This window comes from Stegostoma tigrinum, chromosome 10 (genome assembly GCF_030684315.1).
Source record: "Stegostoma tigrinum isolate sSteTig4 chromosome 10, sSteTig4.hap1, whole genome shotgun sequence".
NCBI classification, from domain to species: Eukaryota; Metazoa; Chordata; class Chondrichthyes; order Orectolobiformes; family Stegostomatidae; genus Stegostoma; species Stegostoma tigrinum.
The window spans coordinates 44930671-44947296 of record NC_081363.1 but is presented as its reverse complement, the minus strand read 5'-3'; the positions used below and the strand labels follow the sequence as shown (position 1 = coordinate 44947296).

Here is a 16626-nt window from a genome sequence, read left to right as displayed (position 1 = left end):
ATTTAAAATATTTTCGAACTAGCCTGTTCAGAGATGTTATTACACATGTCTAGAGCAGATGGTGCTTGAACACAGGAATCCTGGCTCAGGATTAGACACCACCACTGCATGTCAAGGGCCCTACTCTGAATTAAAATACAAATAAAACCTAGCAGTTAACTGATAACCAGAATTAATGTGTGGATTCTTCATAGCAATGGCTCTACCAATCAGATCCCACTTGCCAACCCAATAGTAGTCTCATTTCATGCAACATAAGTCTTCATTTTTCCTCTGATTGGTGATCTTGCAAATTGTCCTGAAGAGTACAAAACGAAAGCTCCAACAAAATGTGTCTTTATCAGCAAAAGTGTAGAAAAGCAGTCTCAGCTCTGCAGAGACTGCAAGTTTTGCGGTGCCTGTGGAGTAAATGGTAACTCATGGTTTTCAGACTTTTGTTTTGAAAACGTCTGGATAATGCATCAAAAGATTGGAATAGAGCCAGAAATTGGAAGTGAACAGTGTACAGTCTCCAGTATTCACAACTGCAGCTGGACTAATCTACTCAACCACTGAAGGCTACATAGGAAGGAATATCAACAAAGTCACTGACCAGATAGAACACCCCTGTGCAAGGTTAGCTGGAGACTTAGTGATTTACAAACCAAGTGGATATATACCAAGAAGTGGTGTACAATTTTGGGGAGCTGTCAAGTACAATTTGCGGTTACTTATGCCATAATAAAATTGTCTTTTTTTCATTCTTTTATTTATATATAGACACACACAAACTGCTTTCTTCTCATTTATTTTAAATGTTTATAATTTTCAATAACTATTTAATGAAATTGTTGTTTCAACATATTTTTGGTATTGAGTCACTCATTCCTTCTAGATCCAAAATACAATCCAAAGCATATTCAGAAGACAGTCCAAACCGAAGTGAAACTTCACAAGGGACTCTTCCAGTACACACATCACTAATATTTTGCAAATACAATTAGACTGCAAACGATCCAATTTGAGTTGGTAGAAGTTTTCATCTCAATATTATCTGCAATCTGCTTGCAGTTACTAAATGTAAAATCATTTAATGCTTTTTGATTTTGTTTTACAAACTTGTGAGAATTTAAAGGAAGAAGGAAAAACAAACAAAACTCATTGGAAAAAATAGCTTTATAAGAATTAAAGACAAAAAAACCTTATAATCTCAGCATAGACAGCTTAAGGAAAAGATACATCAACCTAACATAACCAAATGATTGCCAGGCACTTCCTATAGATGTACCACAATATTGTTAGAAAAAAAACTATTTACAAAATGTTTTTCTTTAATTTTAAACTCAGTCCCTTTTAAACGTAAGCTCACCAGCAAAAATAAATCTGCTTGAGAACATGGAACCTGTATCTAGATATACTCTCAAAGTTGTAAATAATAAATGGACTTTGCAATTAGTCTGTTATCCCACTATGTCCAATAATTAATTCACAAGTATAATACATAACTCTGACAGCTAAATACATCTGACGTAGTTAAAGAAAGTCATATCACAGCAAACAAAAGTTACAGTAAATCCAGTGTATTTATTCCATTCATACAGATGTTTATTGTCTGCACAGAGTTTATTTTAGGTAACAAGATTTTACTTTCTGGCATTCAAAACAGCAGTTCTGACTAATGCACCAGAATTTAATGGCACTGTTAGAAGAGTTTTAACTCGAAACCAAAAATATAAAAAGTCATTTTTCACCTATTCTACAGGGAAGTAACATTTTAAGAGCAAATTTTATGCCCACTGAAAATATTTATGTAACAAATAAAACACTGTAAACTAGTTGCTAATTAGTTAACTAGTTAGCTAATAAACTTCAAGTCCTTAGTTGAAATCATGAGCCCTCCTCAACAATGATTTGCCAAATGAGAAGCTAAACATATTTGAGGTACTATTCAGATACACTCAATGGGAGTGCAAATATCTGAAATATCTTTTGGTCGTTATGCATCCCATCTCTTTTATTAAATAGTAGATTACAATGCAGCACCTTTTACCTGATCCAAAGGTTCTCTAATTATGATTCCCAGTGACAAGCTCAATATATTTCTACTGGGCCCAGAATTCTACTAAAATTTTACTTTTGGCCATTAATCACATCTGAGTCTGAACCCTGAGTGGCAACGGGGTACGTGATTGTGTAGGCCATTAGAGTAAAAGACCACACCGTACTAGATGTATTGGAATCACTGGTAGCAATCATGAGAGAAAGCTGGGCTAATTTTTCCCCTCCCTAACTAAGGAACACTGAAGCTTAAGACAGTGCTCAATCAAATCAAAACTTCAAATCCCACACAGGTCACTCACCAAAGACCAAGGTCCTTCTTGATTTATACAGCTCAAAGCAGTGCAATATAGGCTATTTGCTAATTGAGCCATGGGGTTACTATTCGTATTAAATAAAAATTTTAAAACTCCTGTCCATTATAACCAGCACTTGAAGAATTCATTGAAATTTAGGCCACCAATGATTATTTTCACATATTTTCTAAAAAGTCACATTTGCAATCAGGTAGTATGAAGAACCAGCTAATCTTTTCATGTCCAATGTGCTTCTAGATTTGAATGTTCATAAACAAATAGGCTGGTTTGTTTACCAATTGTTTATATTATGGCAATGACTTGAATAAAATACTCAATAGAAAAAAAATTAATACAGTTGAGGGCTAATGAACAGGAACTTTGAATCTAGGATACCAAATTTAAATAAATGTGAGGCAGTGACAGATTAAGGGTTTAGACCCAACTGAAATACAAGATTATAGGATTCTTGAATCTAATTATTGGCTCATAAGCTGAAATTCCGAAAAGCTGTCAATAACTACTTTTGAGTTTTTCAAAATCATCTTAGTTTACCATTTGAAATAAAAGGAAGCAAAACTGGCAGAGTAAAGACACAGCATTATTCTAGAACATGTTGCATAGCTGCTTTTTGTAATTCTGCAGAAATTAGTTGTTACATGAGCAAGTATAATTAGCGATCAGGCCACATTTTTAAACTGCCATTTTGGAAAACAAAAACCTTCAGCAAGCAGCTTGAGAGATATACGTTTTTAGATTTAGATCAAGGGCACTGCCATAATAGTAATTTTATAATCGCTCCACTTCAAACCTTCCCACACAACATACAAAGGACTCAATACCGTATTGGTTGTATTATCAAGAAAGTGTGGAAGACTCAAAAGAGCATGCACAACTCGTTTTCACAATTCAAGCTTCTCAATTTTGTGGTAAAGCCTGCAGCAATAAAAGCAAGCTTAGCACAATATTGCGACCCATCACAGCTGATCTGAAGTTTTTAAATATAGTTACCTTGGCCCATAAATCCACAGCTTAAACAAAAGTGGTGAATGCCTTACAAAAGCATTGCAGCTTCAGTCAGTCACCTTACATTTTAGTTTGGTGTTAAAATGAGGAGTCATCAGCTCTTTCAGTGTGCTCTTTAGTACGTTTTCTGACACAATCCTTTAGGTAATCGCCACAATCATTCACCACAGCCTTCTCAAATGTTTTACTACTGCTTTCTTTTGCTTGTGAGCACAGATCTTCTTCAGTTTCGTTATCCTCTTCCTGAAACTGCCAATCCTTTGGCTTCAATAGCTTGGTTGGTGGCACTTTTTTAAAAAAAACCACAGTTGTAAAATTTCCACTCAAAAAAATTGAAGACATAAAATCACGGTATTGAGGAATAACAAAAGTTGTATTGTATTATAATACAATACAACCACAGGTTTCATGCAATGTGTTGTTCCAAACTCTGAAATTTCTTATACCCAAATATCACTGCTTTCGTGCAATAGTCCCACATGATTCCATTGTCTTTGACCTATCCTTAGTTTCATGTGGAGGTTTCCTTCTCCTTTTCTTCACTTAGCCTCCACACTGAGCAACTCCTCATCTGCTGTGATCGTCATCTCAACTCACCATGGCTTTTATTTCTGTCTGATTTCACTGCCACTTCCTCATCCTTCCATATTTAATTTTCTTGTTTTTCACAGCCATCCCTCTCTCTGCGCTCACATATCCTTATCTGTGATTTTCACCTATTATTACTGCATATTTGTCAACGATGCTTTTGATCTACTCACTCATAAGTACCTTTGATGTCTTATCCAGTACAGAATATTTATTCTCCACCACCCTGTAACATCCATCAGGTTGACTCCTTCAAGTAGAAGGGGTGCAGACATGAACATATCTAGCGCATACTCCATTATTCTGGCTACATGAAGTGCCATGCACGCCTATTTCCCTCTCTCAAACTGCTCATCACTCTGGGATCACCCTCGAGAGCAAAAACAAATCAAGCTTCTTTCCTTCACCGTCATCTCATTATTTAACCCCTTCTCTTCTGCATTCTCCATAAATGCAAAGAGTGTGACTTAAGATTAAGATTGAGGCTACCCAATAAAATCAAAACACTGCAGATGCCGGAAAATTGAAACAAACACAGAAAATGCTGAAGAAACTCTGGTCTCATAGAATCTGAGGATAAAGAAATACAATTAATGATTTGAGTCCAATATGACTCTTCATCAATACTGAGTTCTAAAGAAGAGTCATACTGAACTTGAAACATTAACTCTATTTCACTCTCCACAGACGCTGCCAGACATGCTGAGGTCACCCAAAAATTGACTTCATAGCGTATCATACAGTCATAGTAGAATGTAACATAGATGCTACGTTCTCACTTTCCTCTGCCCACCAAACTACATCTACCCCAAGGTTCACTGCAATTATGTCCCTGATTCTGCATTTCCTACAACTATCTTTGCGAAGTCTATTCTTTAAGCTGCAAGTGGTTTTAAGACCAGAACAGGTGGTTGTTAAAAAAGATTCTGTTATGGCTGCTGCTGGAGATGAAAATGTCACATTCAGTTAATCTAACCAATTGGCAAGTTGGAAAGTGCAAGAAGGATGAGGAGGCAGATATCAACCTATTGAACCATGTCACAAGTACACCTGCTACAGTCAAGATATCAAGAGGTGAAACCAGACCCTGAGGGTTCTGGTTTAGAGGCCAGAATGCTACCAAAGATCCACAATGCCTGCACTGGTGTAAGGACTGGGAACAAAGTGCTTGAGGGGGAATTCAAATGAAGGGTGCAATGAGTGAGTAACAACTAGTGGAGTTGATGGTAATAAAACAATTGCAACAGATTCAAATCTAAAGTGGTAAAATTCAATAATCTTGGCTCCCTAAACCTAAATGGTACAATGAGGTGACACTGAATGATATTCATAATGGAGCCATAAGATAACTAGATCTGAAAGATAATCAATCTTCAAAACCAATTTCGAGTGAACTTACACAAACATTATGAACTTGTGACTATAGCGTACAGTCAGCTACTTCAAAGTCACAAACATTACTGCAATTATTTTAAACAGAAAGGATTAACTCACTTTGGGAACAATGTGGTTGCTGTCTATATCGTCGAGATGGCAACACACAGTCTGCCACAAAGACCAGAATCTAAAATAAAGCAGATTTTTATAAAACTCAATCTAACAAGCCATTATCGTCAAATGTTTACATTGGTGAACCATGAGAAAAGTTAGTCACTTTTTAACTACGTAGTTCACTTTCTCCTCGCCAAGATAGCACTCCGGCTTAGAGTCTATACAAATTTGTTTGACCATTTCCAGACAGGATAATTGGTACGTCACAATTTAACTGCATTCAATGATATTCAAAACTTCATTTGCATTGCTGAGGTGTTGCAATCCAAGACTGGCCTGCTTCTGCCATGTAGCCTGATTTGTTGACTAATATCCGCTGTCCATATTGCAAATTGGAACGATAACATATGACTGACTATGTACGAATGCAAAGGGATACCTGTTTCTTACAGTCAGGCTGGGATCTGCACCATTTTTAGGAAATACACAGACAGCCTATTTTGAGCCTGGCTGAGGCCCACAATTTCAGTCATTTATAGCAAGACTGTGCTGAAGTTTGCAAAATAAACTTTTTTTTCCAGTGAGATGAGCGATTCACATGACAAAGGAAATGCTAAAAACATATTCTCCTCTCAATTCCAGTCACAACCAAAAATCAAACAAATGTAAGTCTGACATCAGTTCATTTGTGACAATTAAATTCTTCAATGTGAAAATGCTTATTTCTGATATGAATGGTAACATCATAATGATATAAGTTGAAAACATGTGAAACCCCAGGAACGAAGCAGAAACACAGTATGTTTATCATCAATACAACACAGCGTGAGACTGAAAGAGCTCAGCAGACCAGGCAGCATCAGAGGAGCAGGAAAATTCACGTTTCGGGTCAGGACCCTTCTTCAGAAATGGGTGAGGGGGAAGGGAGCTGGGAAATAAATAGAGGGAGGAGGGGTGGGGCTGGGGAAAGGTAGGTAGGATGGTGACAGGTGAGTGCAGGTAAGGAGTGGTGGGGACTGGTCAGTGAGCCAGAAGAAAAGATGGGCAGGTTGTGTCAGGAAAAGGAGGCGGGGATGAGAGGGAGGATTGGTTATGGGATCAGGCAGGGGTTAGGGAGATTTTGAAACTGGCGGATGTGCAGGTGAACCTCTGTCTGATGTGAAAGGTTTGATTGGTGCCTTGAATGGAGGTAAGGGGGTGGGGGGGACGTATAGTGGCAGGTGTAGCACTTCCTGCAGTTGCAGGGAAAGATGCCAGGGACGGTGGGGCAAGTGGGGAGTCTAGAGTAGACAAGGGGCTAGAAAGCTGTCTCTACGAAAGGCAGATAGGAGTGCAGATGGAAATATATCTTTGGTTGTGGGTTCGGACTGTAGGTGGTGGAAGTGGCAGAGAATGAGATGTTGGATATGGAGGTTAGTCGGTTGATACGTGAGGACAAGGGGGATTCTGTCTTTGTTTTTGTTGGGGGGAGGGGATATGAGGGCAGAAATGCGGTCGAGAGCATTTTCAATCACTGAAGCTAGGGGATGTTGCGGTCTTTGAAGTGAGAGGACATCTGGGAACGCCCCATCTTGGGAGCGGACGCAGCGGAGTTGGAGGAATTGGGAGATCACATTCTTGCAGAAAGGTGGTGAGAGAAGCTCGAACAGTTCATCAACTTTACTAACACCTTTCACCCTAACCTCAAGTTCACCTGGGCCTTCTCTAATACCTCTCTCTCCTTCCTGGATCTCTCTGTCTCCATATCTAGTGATTACTTCGAAATCGACATTTCAAGCCCACAAACTTTCACAGCTACCTAGACTATTCTCCTCTCACCCATTTCAACTACCACTCCCATTTCTTGGTTGACATGTTCATCCTGGGCCTCCTCCACTGTCACAATGACGCCACCTGCAAACTGGAGGAGCAGCACTTCATTATTCCACCTTGGCAGCCTACAGCACAATGGCCTAAATGTGGACTTTACCAGTTTCAAAATCTCTCCACCCACACCTCATCCTATGACCAACCCTCCCTCACATCCCCGCCTCCTTGGACTGACACAACCTGTCCGTATTCTCTCCCACTTATCTGTTCCTCCCACGTGACCGACTAATCCCCACCACTTCCACCTGCGCTCACTTATCACCAACCCACCTACCTCCCCCAGTCCCACTCCTTCTCTCTATTTATGTCAGAGCCCTCTCCCCGCTCCCCTATTTCTGAAGAAGGATCCTGACCTGAAACATGGACTTTCCAGCTCCTCTGATGCTGCCTAGACTGTTGTGCTCCTCCAGCTCCACACTGTGTTATCTCTGACTCCAGCATTGGCAGTTCTTACTATCTCTGAGAGACAGTTACCATCAACTCTTTCATTTATAACTTAGTTCTGTAGACAATTTATTGACATCAATTTCAGCAATAATTTGAAAACGTTTTGCAAATCTGAATGATGACTTAAAAGAATGATCTGTGAAAAGCAAATTAGTAAATCTTACCAATCCAAGTGTAAGACCAGAAACAAGCGTGATCAAAGCAAAAATGCTATATGATCCCCAAACTGGTATGCCAATAATTTCCGTGAAGTAATTGTGACAATGCTGAAAAATAAACAAACATGCCAATGCAATTCAAAGTTGCAACTATAATCCATCAAAGAACATAGCTAAATCAGTTAGTGGTAATGACAGGTAAGCTGTCAGAATATGATGTAGAAAATAAGGTCCCCAGCACCATGGCACAACACAACTACATCAATATGGGAAACAACAGCAGTAGGATGCCTGGTTCCCAAAACCACGGAGTTATTTTTCAAATCATTTGTATTGCTAAACAGCAGCATATCATAAAAAGGAGACATGCATTTTACACAGAAAATACAGTCATTTCAGTTATAGTCTTGATCATTCCTGTTAACGAGTTAACAACAAAATAGGGAGGCCAATTGTTTTTAAATATCAACTACAGTTCACCAAAATATTTCTTGCAATTCACATAATTACCATTTTGTAGCCTTCAACTGAAATATTTTATACTAATAATGATATAAATTGGCAGATGGTCGGGAGAAGAATGGTGAGGCTCAATAAAGGGGAATATTCTCTGATTGATGGGATGTGACAGGAGCTGTTCCTCAAATCTGCACTCAGGCCTCAGCATTACCCTATGTTTTATAACAATGGGCAACATAATATGAGCAGATTGTGCTATTAGTGTGGAAGCATGAAATTATTGACTTCACATCCTTTAATGACAAATCAGGTATATTTTAAATGTCAAGATACTAGGAGGAGAAGAGATCTGAGGTGTCCATGCACACAAATCATTAAAATATAGTGCACAGGGACAAAAAAATCCAGATTGTAATAACTACGATTCGGCATTAAATAGCACAACTCCTAACTGTGCAATCGAAATTTTTAAGAACTTACACGAATCCACATTGACAGCTGAAATAATGCTGACATGCTAGTCATCCTGCAATGAAAATTAAAACAAGGATATGAGTAATTGTCATTCTGGATTAAAACATTTCAGAAAGAAAATGTTTATAGTTAGTTATCCAACTTGAACATACTTAGAAAAAACACAAAAGTTTGAAAGGATAACTTCAAGTTCCAATGGCATTAATGGCTTTTGGACTTGAGATTGTTAAAAGGAATGTAGGCCAATTACCAAACACATCTTTTCTGAAAAAGGTTGAGATTGATAAATTAGTTGGTCAAACTAAATATTCTTTTTTAAAAAAGTGAAAGAACTGCGGATTCTAGAAATCAGGAACAAAAACAGAAATTGCTGGAAAAATCCAGGTCTGGTAACATCTGAGGAGAAAAATCAGAGGCAATGTTTTGGGTCCAGTGACTCTTCTTCACAACTAAATATTCTTAGTCCTTCTACATTGTCATATAATAACAGAAATTCTATTTGGGATAATATTCATTTGAATTCCACTAGTGAAAAGCTATCAATTAGCGAATGCTGAGAATAACAAAGCATTCAATATTATGCATAAGCTCCTAAATTCCATCCAAAAACACCAACTTTTACAAGGAACAGCTTCTGGTGGAAAATATATCTCCTATCAAATTTCATTAAACAATGAATGCTCTTACGTAATTACGGATCAGACACACGGATGTAATGATGGTATACCATTAGAAAACTTTAAAGGAACATTGTATTCACTTCTTTCCAGATGAATTCAAAGGTATATGCCCTTGGAAGCTGACTCACCATTGCACTCAAACATTTATTGCCCTCTATTGTAAGAAAGAATCAAGCACTATGAATTAAGAGTTGCAACAAACAGAATAAGCAAACCCACAGCCATTGGTTCTGCAGTCCTGTCACACTCAGTTGTGAATGATGACGAACAATTAAACTAATAAGCAGTTAAGGGTCATAAATATCCCATTTCTTGACAATGGGAGGATCCAGCACATCAGTGGAAAAGGCCAGACTGAAATATTTTCATCCACCTTCACTCACAATGGGCAACTGGATGATCTAACCTGGTTCCTCCAGAGTTTCTAGTAATACAGATTCTAGTCTTCAACCAATTCAATTCATTTCACATGATCACAAGAAACAGTTGAAGGCACCAGATATTACAAAGACAATGGGCCCTGACAATATTCCAGCAATAGAACTAACAGTGATAATGGGAACTGCAGATGCTGGAGAATCCAAGATAATAAAGTGTGAAGCTGGATGAACACAGCAGGCCAAGCAGCATCTAAGGAGCACAAAAGCTGACGTTTCAGGCCCAGACCCTTCATCAGAGACCCTTCTATAGAACTAACACTTGTGCTTCAGAACTAGCCACAACCGAGAAATGTTTCCAGTAAAGGTGCAAAACTAGTGTCTACCCAACAATGTAGAAAATTGTCCAGGTATGCACACAAAGCAGGAGAAATCTAACCAGCCAATCACCATCTTATCAGTCTACTCTTCTTCATCAATATAGTGATGAAAGGGACCATTGACAGTGCTAAGTTCCGCAAGGACCACTCAATCGCTGACCTCATTACAGCCTTGGTCCAAACATGAAAAGAAGAGGTACACTCCACAGAGCCCTGCCAAAACTGGAGGAATCGGGAGAAAGCCACTTGAGTGGGCGGAATCTTACTCAGCACAAAGGAAGATGACTGTATTTGTTGAAGTCGATCATTAAAGCCCTAATCATCACTGCAGGAGCTTTTCGAGATAGCATGCTAGGCCCAATGATCTTCGGTTCCTTCAACGAACTTCATTCCATCATAAGGGTCAGAACTGGAGACGTTCATTAATGATTGCATAAAACTACAGCATCATTACAAATATCTCAGGTACTAAAGAAGTCCGTGTTCATATGCAGTAATATCAGGACAACATCCAGACATGGGCTAGCAAATGGTAAGTAACATTTGCACGTGTCATTACTGAAAATCCCACTATCAACATCCTGGGGGAGGGTACAAGTTAAAAGAAAATGAATTGGACCAATCAAATAATGTTGGTATTAGATCAAGTCAGAGTCTAGAAACTCAGCATCACTTAATCCATCTGCTGCTTTCTGATACCTGTCCACCATCTACAAGGTGCAAGTTAACAGTATGATACAAAGCTTTCCACTTGCCTTTTTGGATGCACCAGCAATCACAGAGAAGAAACTTGGCAATATCCAAAACAAGCTGGCCTGCTTAACTTTACCTCAGCCACCACTTTGGACATTAATTTCTTCAACAGCCAACAGACAGTAGCAATAGTGTGCATCATCTACAAGATGCAGTAGATTACCGAGGTTTCTCCACCAACACTTAAGGATTAAAAGAGCATGTGTCTGGGAACACTGCCACCTGTCAATTTCCCTTCAAGCCATCCACACCACATTGAAGTAGCATTCTTTCAGTCACTGATTCAAAATTCTCAAACTCACTTGCTAATATTCCAACGACTACACTGGTTCAAGAAGTTAGCTCACCATCTCTTTCTCAACCACAATTAGGGAATGATAATGAATGCTATCAATCACAATGGAACCAGTGATTCTGATCATGTCCAAATATTAAGTGGAACCTGGGAAATAATAGAATAGATCTCAGTAGTTTTAATTAGCAAACAAACGTTTTAATTAGTATTTTGCAAAAGTAACTTACAATACTAAGATATGATAAATAACACTAAAACTAAGAAATATAACTTACTCAGAATTAGAACACTAATAATATACTGGAATCTGCATTATTTAAAACTTACAAAAAGGAAGAAGGCTGTAACCAAGAATACATTGGTTCTATGGATTCCCATTTCTTTCCATCTATAAAGTCAATAAAGTCATTCTTCATTCTAGGGCCTTGATATTTTCTAAATTCTCCATCCTTACAGCTGAAAAAGAAAACAAAAAACAACTATAAAACACAGAAGTAAACAGATTTTTTCACTATTCTATACTTGAACAAAACTAATTCAACAGTTTAAGTAATCTTGTCACGGAGGCAATGGTCTCGTGGTATTATTGCTGGACTGTTAATCCAGAGACCAAGGTAACGTTCTGGGTTTGAATTCTACCACGGCAGCTGGTAGAATTTGGATTCAATAAATATCTGGAATTAAAAATCTAGTGATAACCATGAATCCGTTGCCAACTGTCAGAAAAACCTCTGGTTCACTAATGTCCTTTAGAGAAGGAAACTGCTATCCTTACCTGGTCTGGCCTATATGTGACTCAAGACCCACAGCAATGTGGTTGACTCTCAACTGCCCTCTGGGCAATTAGGGATGGGCAATAAATGCTGCCTAAAAGTGATACCCTCATCCCGTGAATAAAAAAGGAAAAAGTCTAAATTTAGTGCCATTTAAAACAGCTACAACCTAAGCATTTGAAAATTATTTTTAACTCTGTTCTTTGTCCTTAATATAAAACAAGGTTGTATTTTACTTGTCAACATACACATTGGTTTATAATTCCAATTATGTAATGTAAATAATAATGAAAGTGAAATCATTGTAATTAGCCACACCATATTTGTAACATTAAAGACTATTTTCGGTATTATGGTAGCAAAAGCAATTTTCTTTTGCTTTTTATTATAATGTCATGTTGAAGTGTTTGAGAGAGTTAATACCCTTGATCCCGTGATAAGCAACATGCTTTTGTCAGCAAGTTCGTGGGTAGTGGAAACTACTGCTACACAACTCATATTCGACTCCAAATGACTGGTTGTGCATACTTGCAACAATACCGCAGCATCTCAACTCAGCAGTCATGAAAAACAAAGTGAGCAGTCCATCGTTTTTAGCTGTTATGATGTCAGGATGCCATCCCACCACAGTGAATGAAGACTAGGAATGGCAGGCAACACAGATGTTCCTAAAAAGTCAGTTGATCAATGGATCAGAAGACACTGATGAGTGATGTTTGTAACACATTTAGGGCGCAGTTATTATGCTTAGTAAGGCAATGTGGAAAGTCACCTGTGAGGAGGCTGGGACCGCACACAGTATAAACCCCATACTTAGTCATGGCAAAGCAGATTTCCTGGTAGGAATAGCTACAAGCTGAACAGGAAATGAATAAAACATTTAACATTATCAGGCAATGAACATGATCACAGTTCTGTTTAGATACTCAAGCAAACCTTTAGAAGATACTTTGACAGATAGTTTTGTCAAAGCAAATGACATCTATGCATTTCTAACTATCCATTTAGGAGATCTGTTTTATTTTCATTTTGCTTACTGCAGACTAAACATCTGGACAGCAATTAATCCACAGTCCTATTCAGTGGTTGGCATGAGGTAACAAAGACTTTTTGGATTTTCTTACTAGGTGACTATAAACAATAATCTCAACTACTCTGACTATTAAATCTCCACAAGCAGACAGTTGTTTTTCACCAGAAAGATGGCTTCAAATGCCAACGCTATTCTACATGGCAAGGCTATCAGAAGCAGCTACTCAACAGACCGCCAACACATTTGTATCTTTCAAATATTGATCATCATTTCCAAAATGTTTCCTTGATAAGTTGTTAGAGATCTGGGTTTGATTACACCATTGGGTGACTATATGGAGTTGGCACATTCTCCCCGTGTCTGCGTGGATTTCCTCCGGATGCTCCAGTTTCCTGCCACAGTCCAATGCTGTGCAGGTTAGGTGGATTGGCCAAGGTAAATTGCTCCTTGTGTCCAGAATGTAGGCTAGGTGGATTAGTCATGTGACATGCGTGGTTATGGGGAAAGGGTGGATGCTCTTTGAGAGTCAGTGCAGAGTCGCAGGGCCAAACGGCCTCTTTCTACAGAGTAGGGTTTCTACAAGTCTTCTATCTTGTAGATCTGTTGACTCAGAAAGATCTCAAAAAGTCATCTCTGGATATGGGGGTATGCGTCAAAGCACATTCCGGGTTGTGAGACGTAGTTGCATCTTTGGAAAGTTATACACAGTTCACTGAATAAAGAAGGATATTCAAAGCCTTCATGATAGAAAGATTGTGGATTAAACACACTGGTCCAAATCCTGCATTACTGAGAGTTACCAAGATGCTGACAACCTTTTGTGTTGTATTGATTTCTGTCAAATGTTTAACTTTTACTTATAAAAAAAATCTGTTGTTTAGATCAAAGATGTGTATCCGACATCCTTAGACACGGAAAGGATTGTAATTATAGTTTCAGACAACGTTACATTATCACACAGTGTGTACAATAAATCACATTTTTATTTATAAGGAACACAAACTCAATTATGGATGTAATTTTAAATGGTTAAAAAAATGGCAAAAGTCCCAGTTCTGATGATGGGTTCTGTCCCAAAACGTTGATTTTCCTGCTTGACCTGCTGACTTCCACCAGCTCCGCAAGGTGTTGACTCTGACTCCTACATCTGCAGTTCTTGCTATCTCCAGAAGTCTCAAAGACTTCATCTACATGATCAACACAGTGCTTAAAGATTTATGTATTTACGGATACAAACATGATATAAAAAGAACTTAGATGTAAGGAAATATACTGTACATTGTAATTTTCTTCTGTGCTATTAATAGTTAAGCACTACATACTCACTGGTATATCGTAGGAAGAGCAGTAATAATGAAACGGCCACTCAAACCTAGTTTAAAACACAAAATATATTCTTAGTTAAAGCAAAAATAATTAAGAATCCTTTATGTCAATTATAAACAAAACAACTGTTTTATTAAAAAAAACTAAATATCACCTGGGCAGCACAGTGGCTCAGTGGTTAGCCCTGCTGCCTCACAGCGCCAGATACCCCGGGATCATTTCCACCCTCTGGTGACTGTCTGTGTGGAGTTTGTACATTCTCCCCATGTCTGCGTGGGTTTCGTCTGGGTGATCTGGTTTCCTCCCACAGTCCAAAGATGTGCAGGTTGGGTGAACTGGCCATGCTGAATTGTCCCATAGTGTCCAGGGATATATAGGTTAGGTGGATTGGACATGGGAATTGCAGGGCTACAAGGACAGAGTAGAGAGTAGAGTCTGGGTGGGATGCTCTTCAGAGAGTCAGTCTTGCTGGACTAAATGGCATGTTGCCTTGCTGTATGAATTCTATTCTATGGACTCACCTATGAAAGGGGTCTCCTACCGTTGGCAGTCAGCTTCCCCAGGGAACCAACGCTTATAAAATGTCTGTATTTTTCAGCAAATAAACTGAAAGTTGTATTCCAACAGTCTCATATTTATGACTCCATGTTGGATCCAGCAGATGAGTAATATTAAAACTGATATTTCTCAAGTGACAAAAATGTGTAATATTTCAAAGACCACTTGCTGATTTATAATTCAGGCTTCTGACAAAAAAAATTGTTAATGAAACCTAAAGGCACTTCTCCCAGTAAAAATGGAATAAAGACTATACCTCTGTTATTTTATGTTGTAACTACCTCTGTAAAGCAGAAATATTCCTCCTATAGACTGTTACAACTACATCAGTAACAAAACATATGACATGAAATCAGAAGGGTGCAGTTATACAGATTGAAATATTTGTGTGGAAGATCAGCAATAACAAAATGCTCCATGCAGCTGAAATAACAAAACACAAGGCTTTTGCAACCATTGGTTTAACAGTAGCTGAGGAAAAACCTCCCTCAAGTGTGAAAATCTATCACTAAGAATGGAAATAATCAGTCCTTTCAGTTCATTCACACTTCTGAAGGTTCATCCTTTACAGAAGATTTCAGTCAGACTTTGTTCCCCACAACAAAATGCAGTCTGAGTGCAATGACTCCAGCAGTGCTGAAAAGTACCTGGCTGTTCAGTTACATCCACTTTGGCTACATTAACACCCAGATCATCACTCCACTCTGCAAACTCATTCCATTCAGATTGAAGCTGCTGGCAGGCAGGGCACCAGGGGGCATAGCTGGAGATTAAAGTGGACATACAAATTAACACATGCACACAGTTATCAGAAACACTGTACACTAACCACCTTTTTTGTTTTAAATTACTTTTACTTTAAGAAATCTGCGGGTAGCAAAACAGTTGTAAACTATTTTAGGCATCGTAATTCATTAAAGTTTAAAGGCGACAGGGATGTGACTGTTACAAGTCAATGTCCTCCCAGGGTGATGGATGGGCCATTGGCCCTGATGTGGTTCCATCTCGGTGACTTCCTCTCAGAGGCACAAGTTGCTGCAAACGGCCCAGTCCCTGACCCTCAATTCCCGCTCTCCAACCTCCCCACCCCCGTTCCCCGGTTACTCACAACTCCACCATCCACTCCCCCTCCAGGATCTCCCTCCAGTTGTGGTCGGTGATGACTTTGACCAAGCTCCTCTGGGCCTGTACGGCCGGTATTGGCGCCCACACGGCCAGAAGTAACAGCACTGTCACACCGAGCTTTCGCCGCCCCGGAGACCCGACGTCCACCATCTTCCCCAACACCTCCGATGTGCACTGCGCATGTTAGCGGGGCAGCGCGAAGGACATGCGCAGTCGCAACGTGAGGGTCAGGCCGAGCAGCTGATTGCAACACAACCATGCAAATAGGCATACGAAGAGGGTGCAGACATGACAATGGACTGGGCAGAATTAGATCCGACAGATTTGGAAGGTACTGGGAAGGATGCAGGATGATGGACAGAATGTCTGCGTGCTGTAGTCCATAAGGCAGAGGCAGAGACATTCAGAATTATGCAAGATTCAAAGGCCATTACTCCATCTGAATGGATACAATGCATATTTATTATCGTCGTGCGATACA

At 39.1% G+C, this 16626-nt stretch overlaps 1 protein-coding gene across 1 annotated transcript; it reads right to left on the bottom strand.

Annotated features, from left to right (window-relative positions):
- Positions 1–788: 788 nt before the first annotated feature.
- On the bottom strand, positions 789–16313 carry tmx1 (thioredoxin-related transmembrane protein 1). The gene is made up of 8 exons (XM_048538102.2): positions 16129–16313; positions 15668–15783; positions 14463–14508; positions 11658–11786; positions 8852–8897; positions 7919–8020; positions 5442–5511; positions 789–3646 (listed from the first exon to the last, which is right to left on the bottom strand). The coding sequence occupies exons 1-8, from the start codon at positions 16293–16295 to the stop codon at positions 3438–3440; spliced, it is 885 nt and encodes a 294-aa protein (XP_048394059.1). The 5' UTR covers positions 16296–16313; the 3' UTR covers positions 789–3437.
- Between the last annotated feature and the right edge of the window lie 313 nt (positions 16314–16626).

Coding starts and splice junctions, on each gene's coding strand:
- tmx1 (XM_048538102.2), bottom strand. CDS start 16,295: ATGGTGGACGTCGGGTCTCCGGGGCGGCGAAAGCTCGGTGTGACAGTG. Junction 14,509..15,667: donor GGATGTAACTGAACAGCCAG/GTACTTTTCAGC, acceptor GTTTTAAACTAG/GTTTGAGTGGCCGTTTCATT. Junction 8,021..8,851: donor AGCTGTCAATGTGGATTCGT/GTAAGTTCTTAA, acceptor TTTATTTTTCAG/CATTGTCACAATTACTTCAC.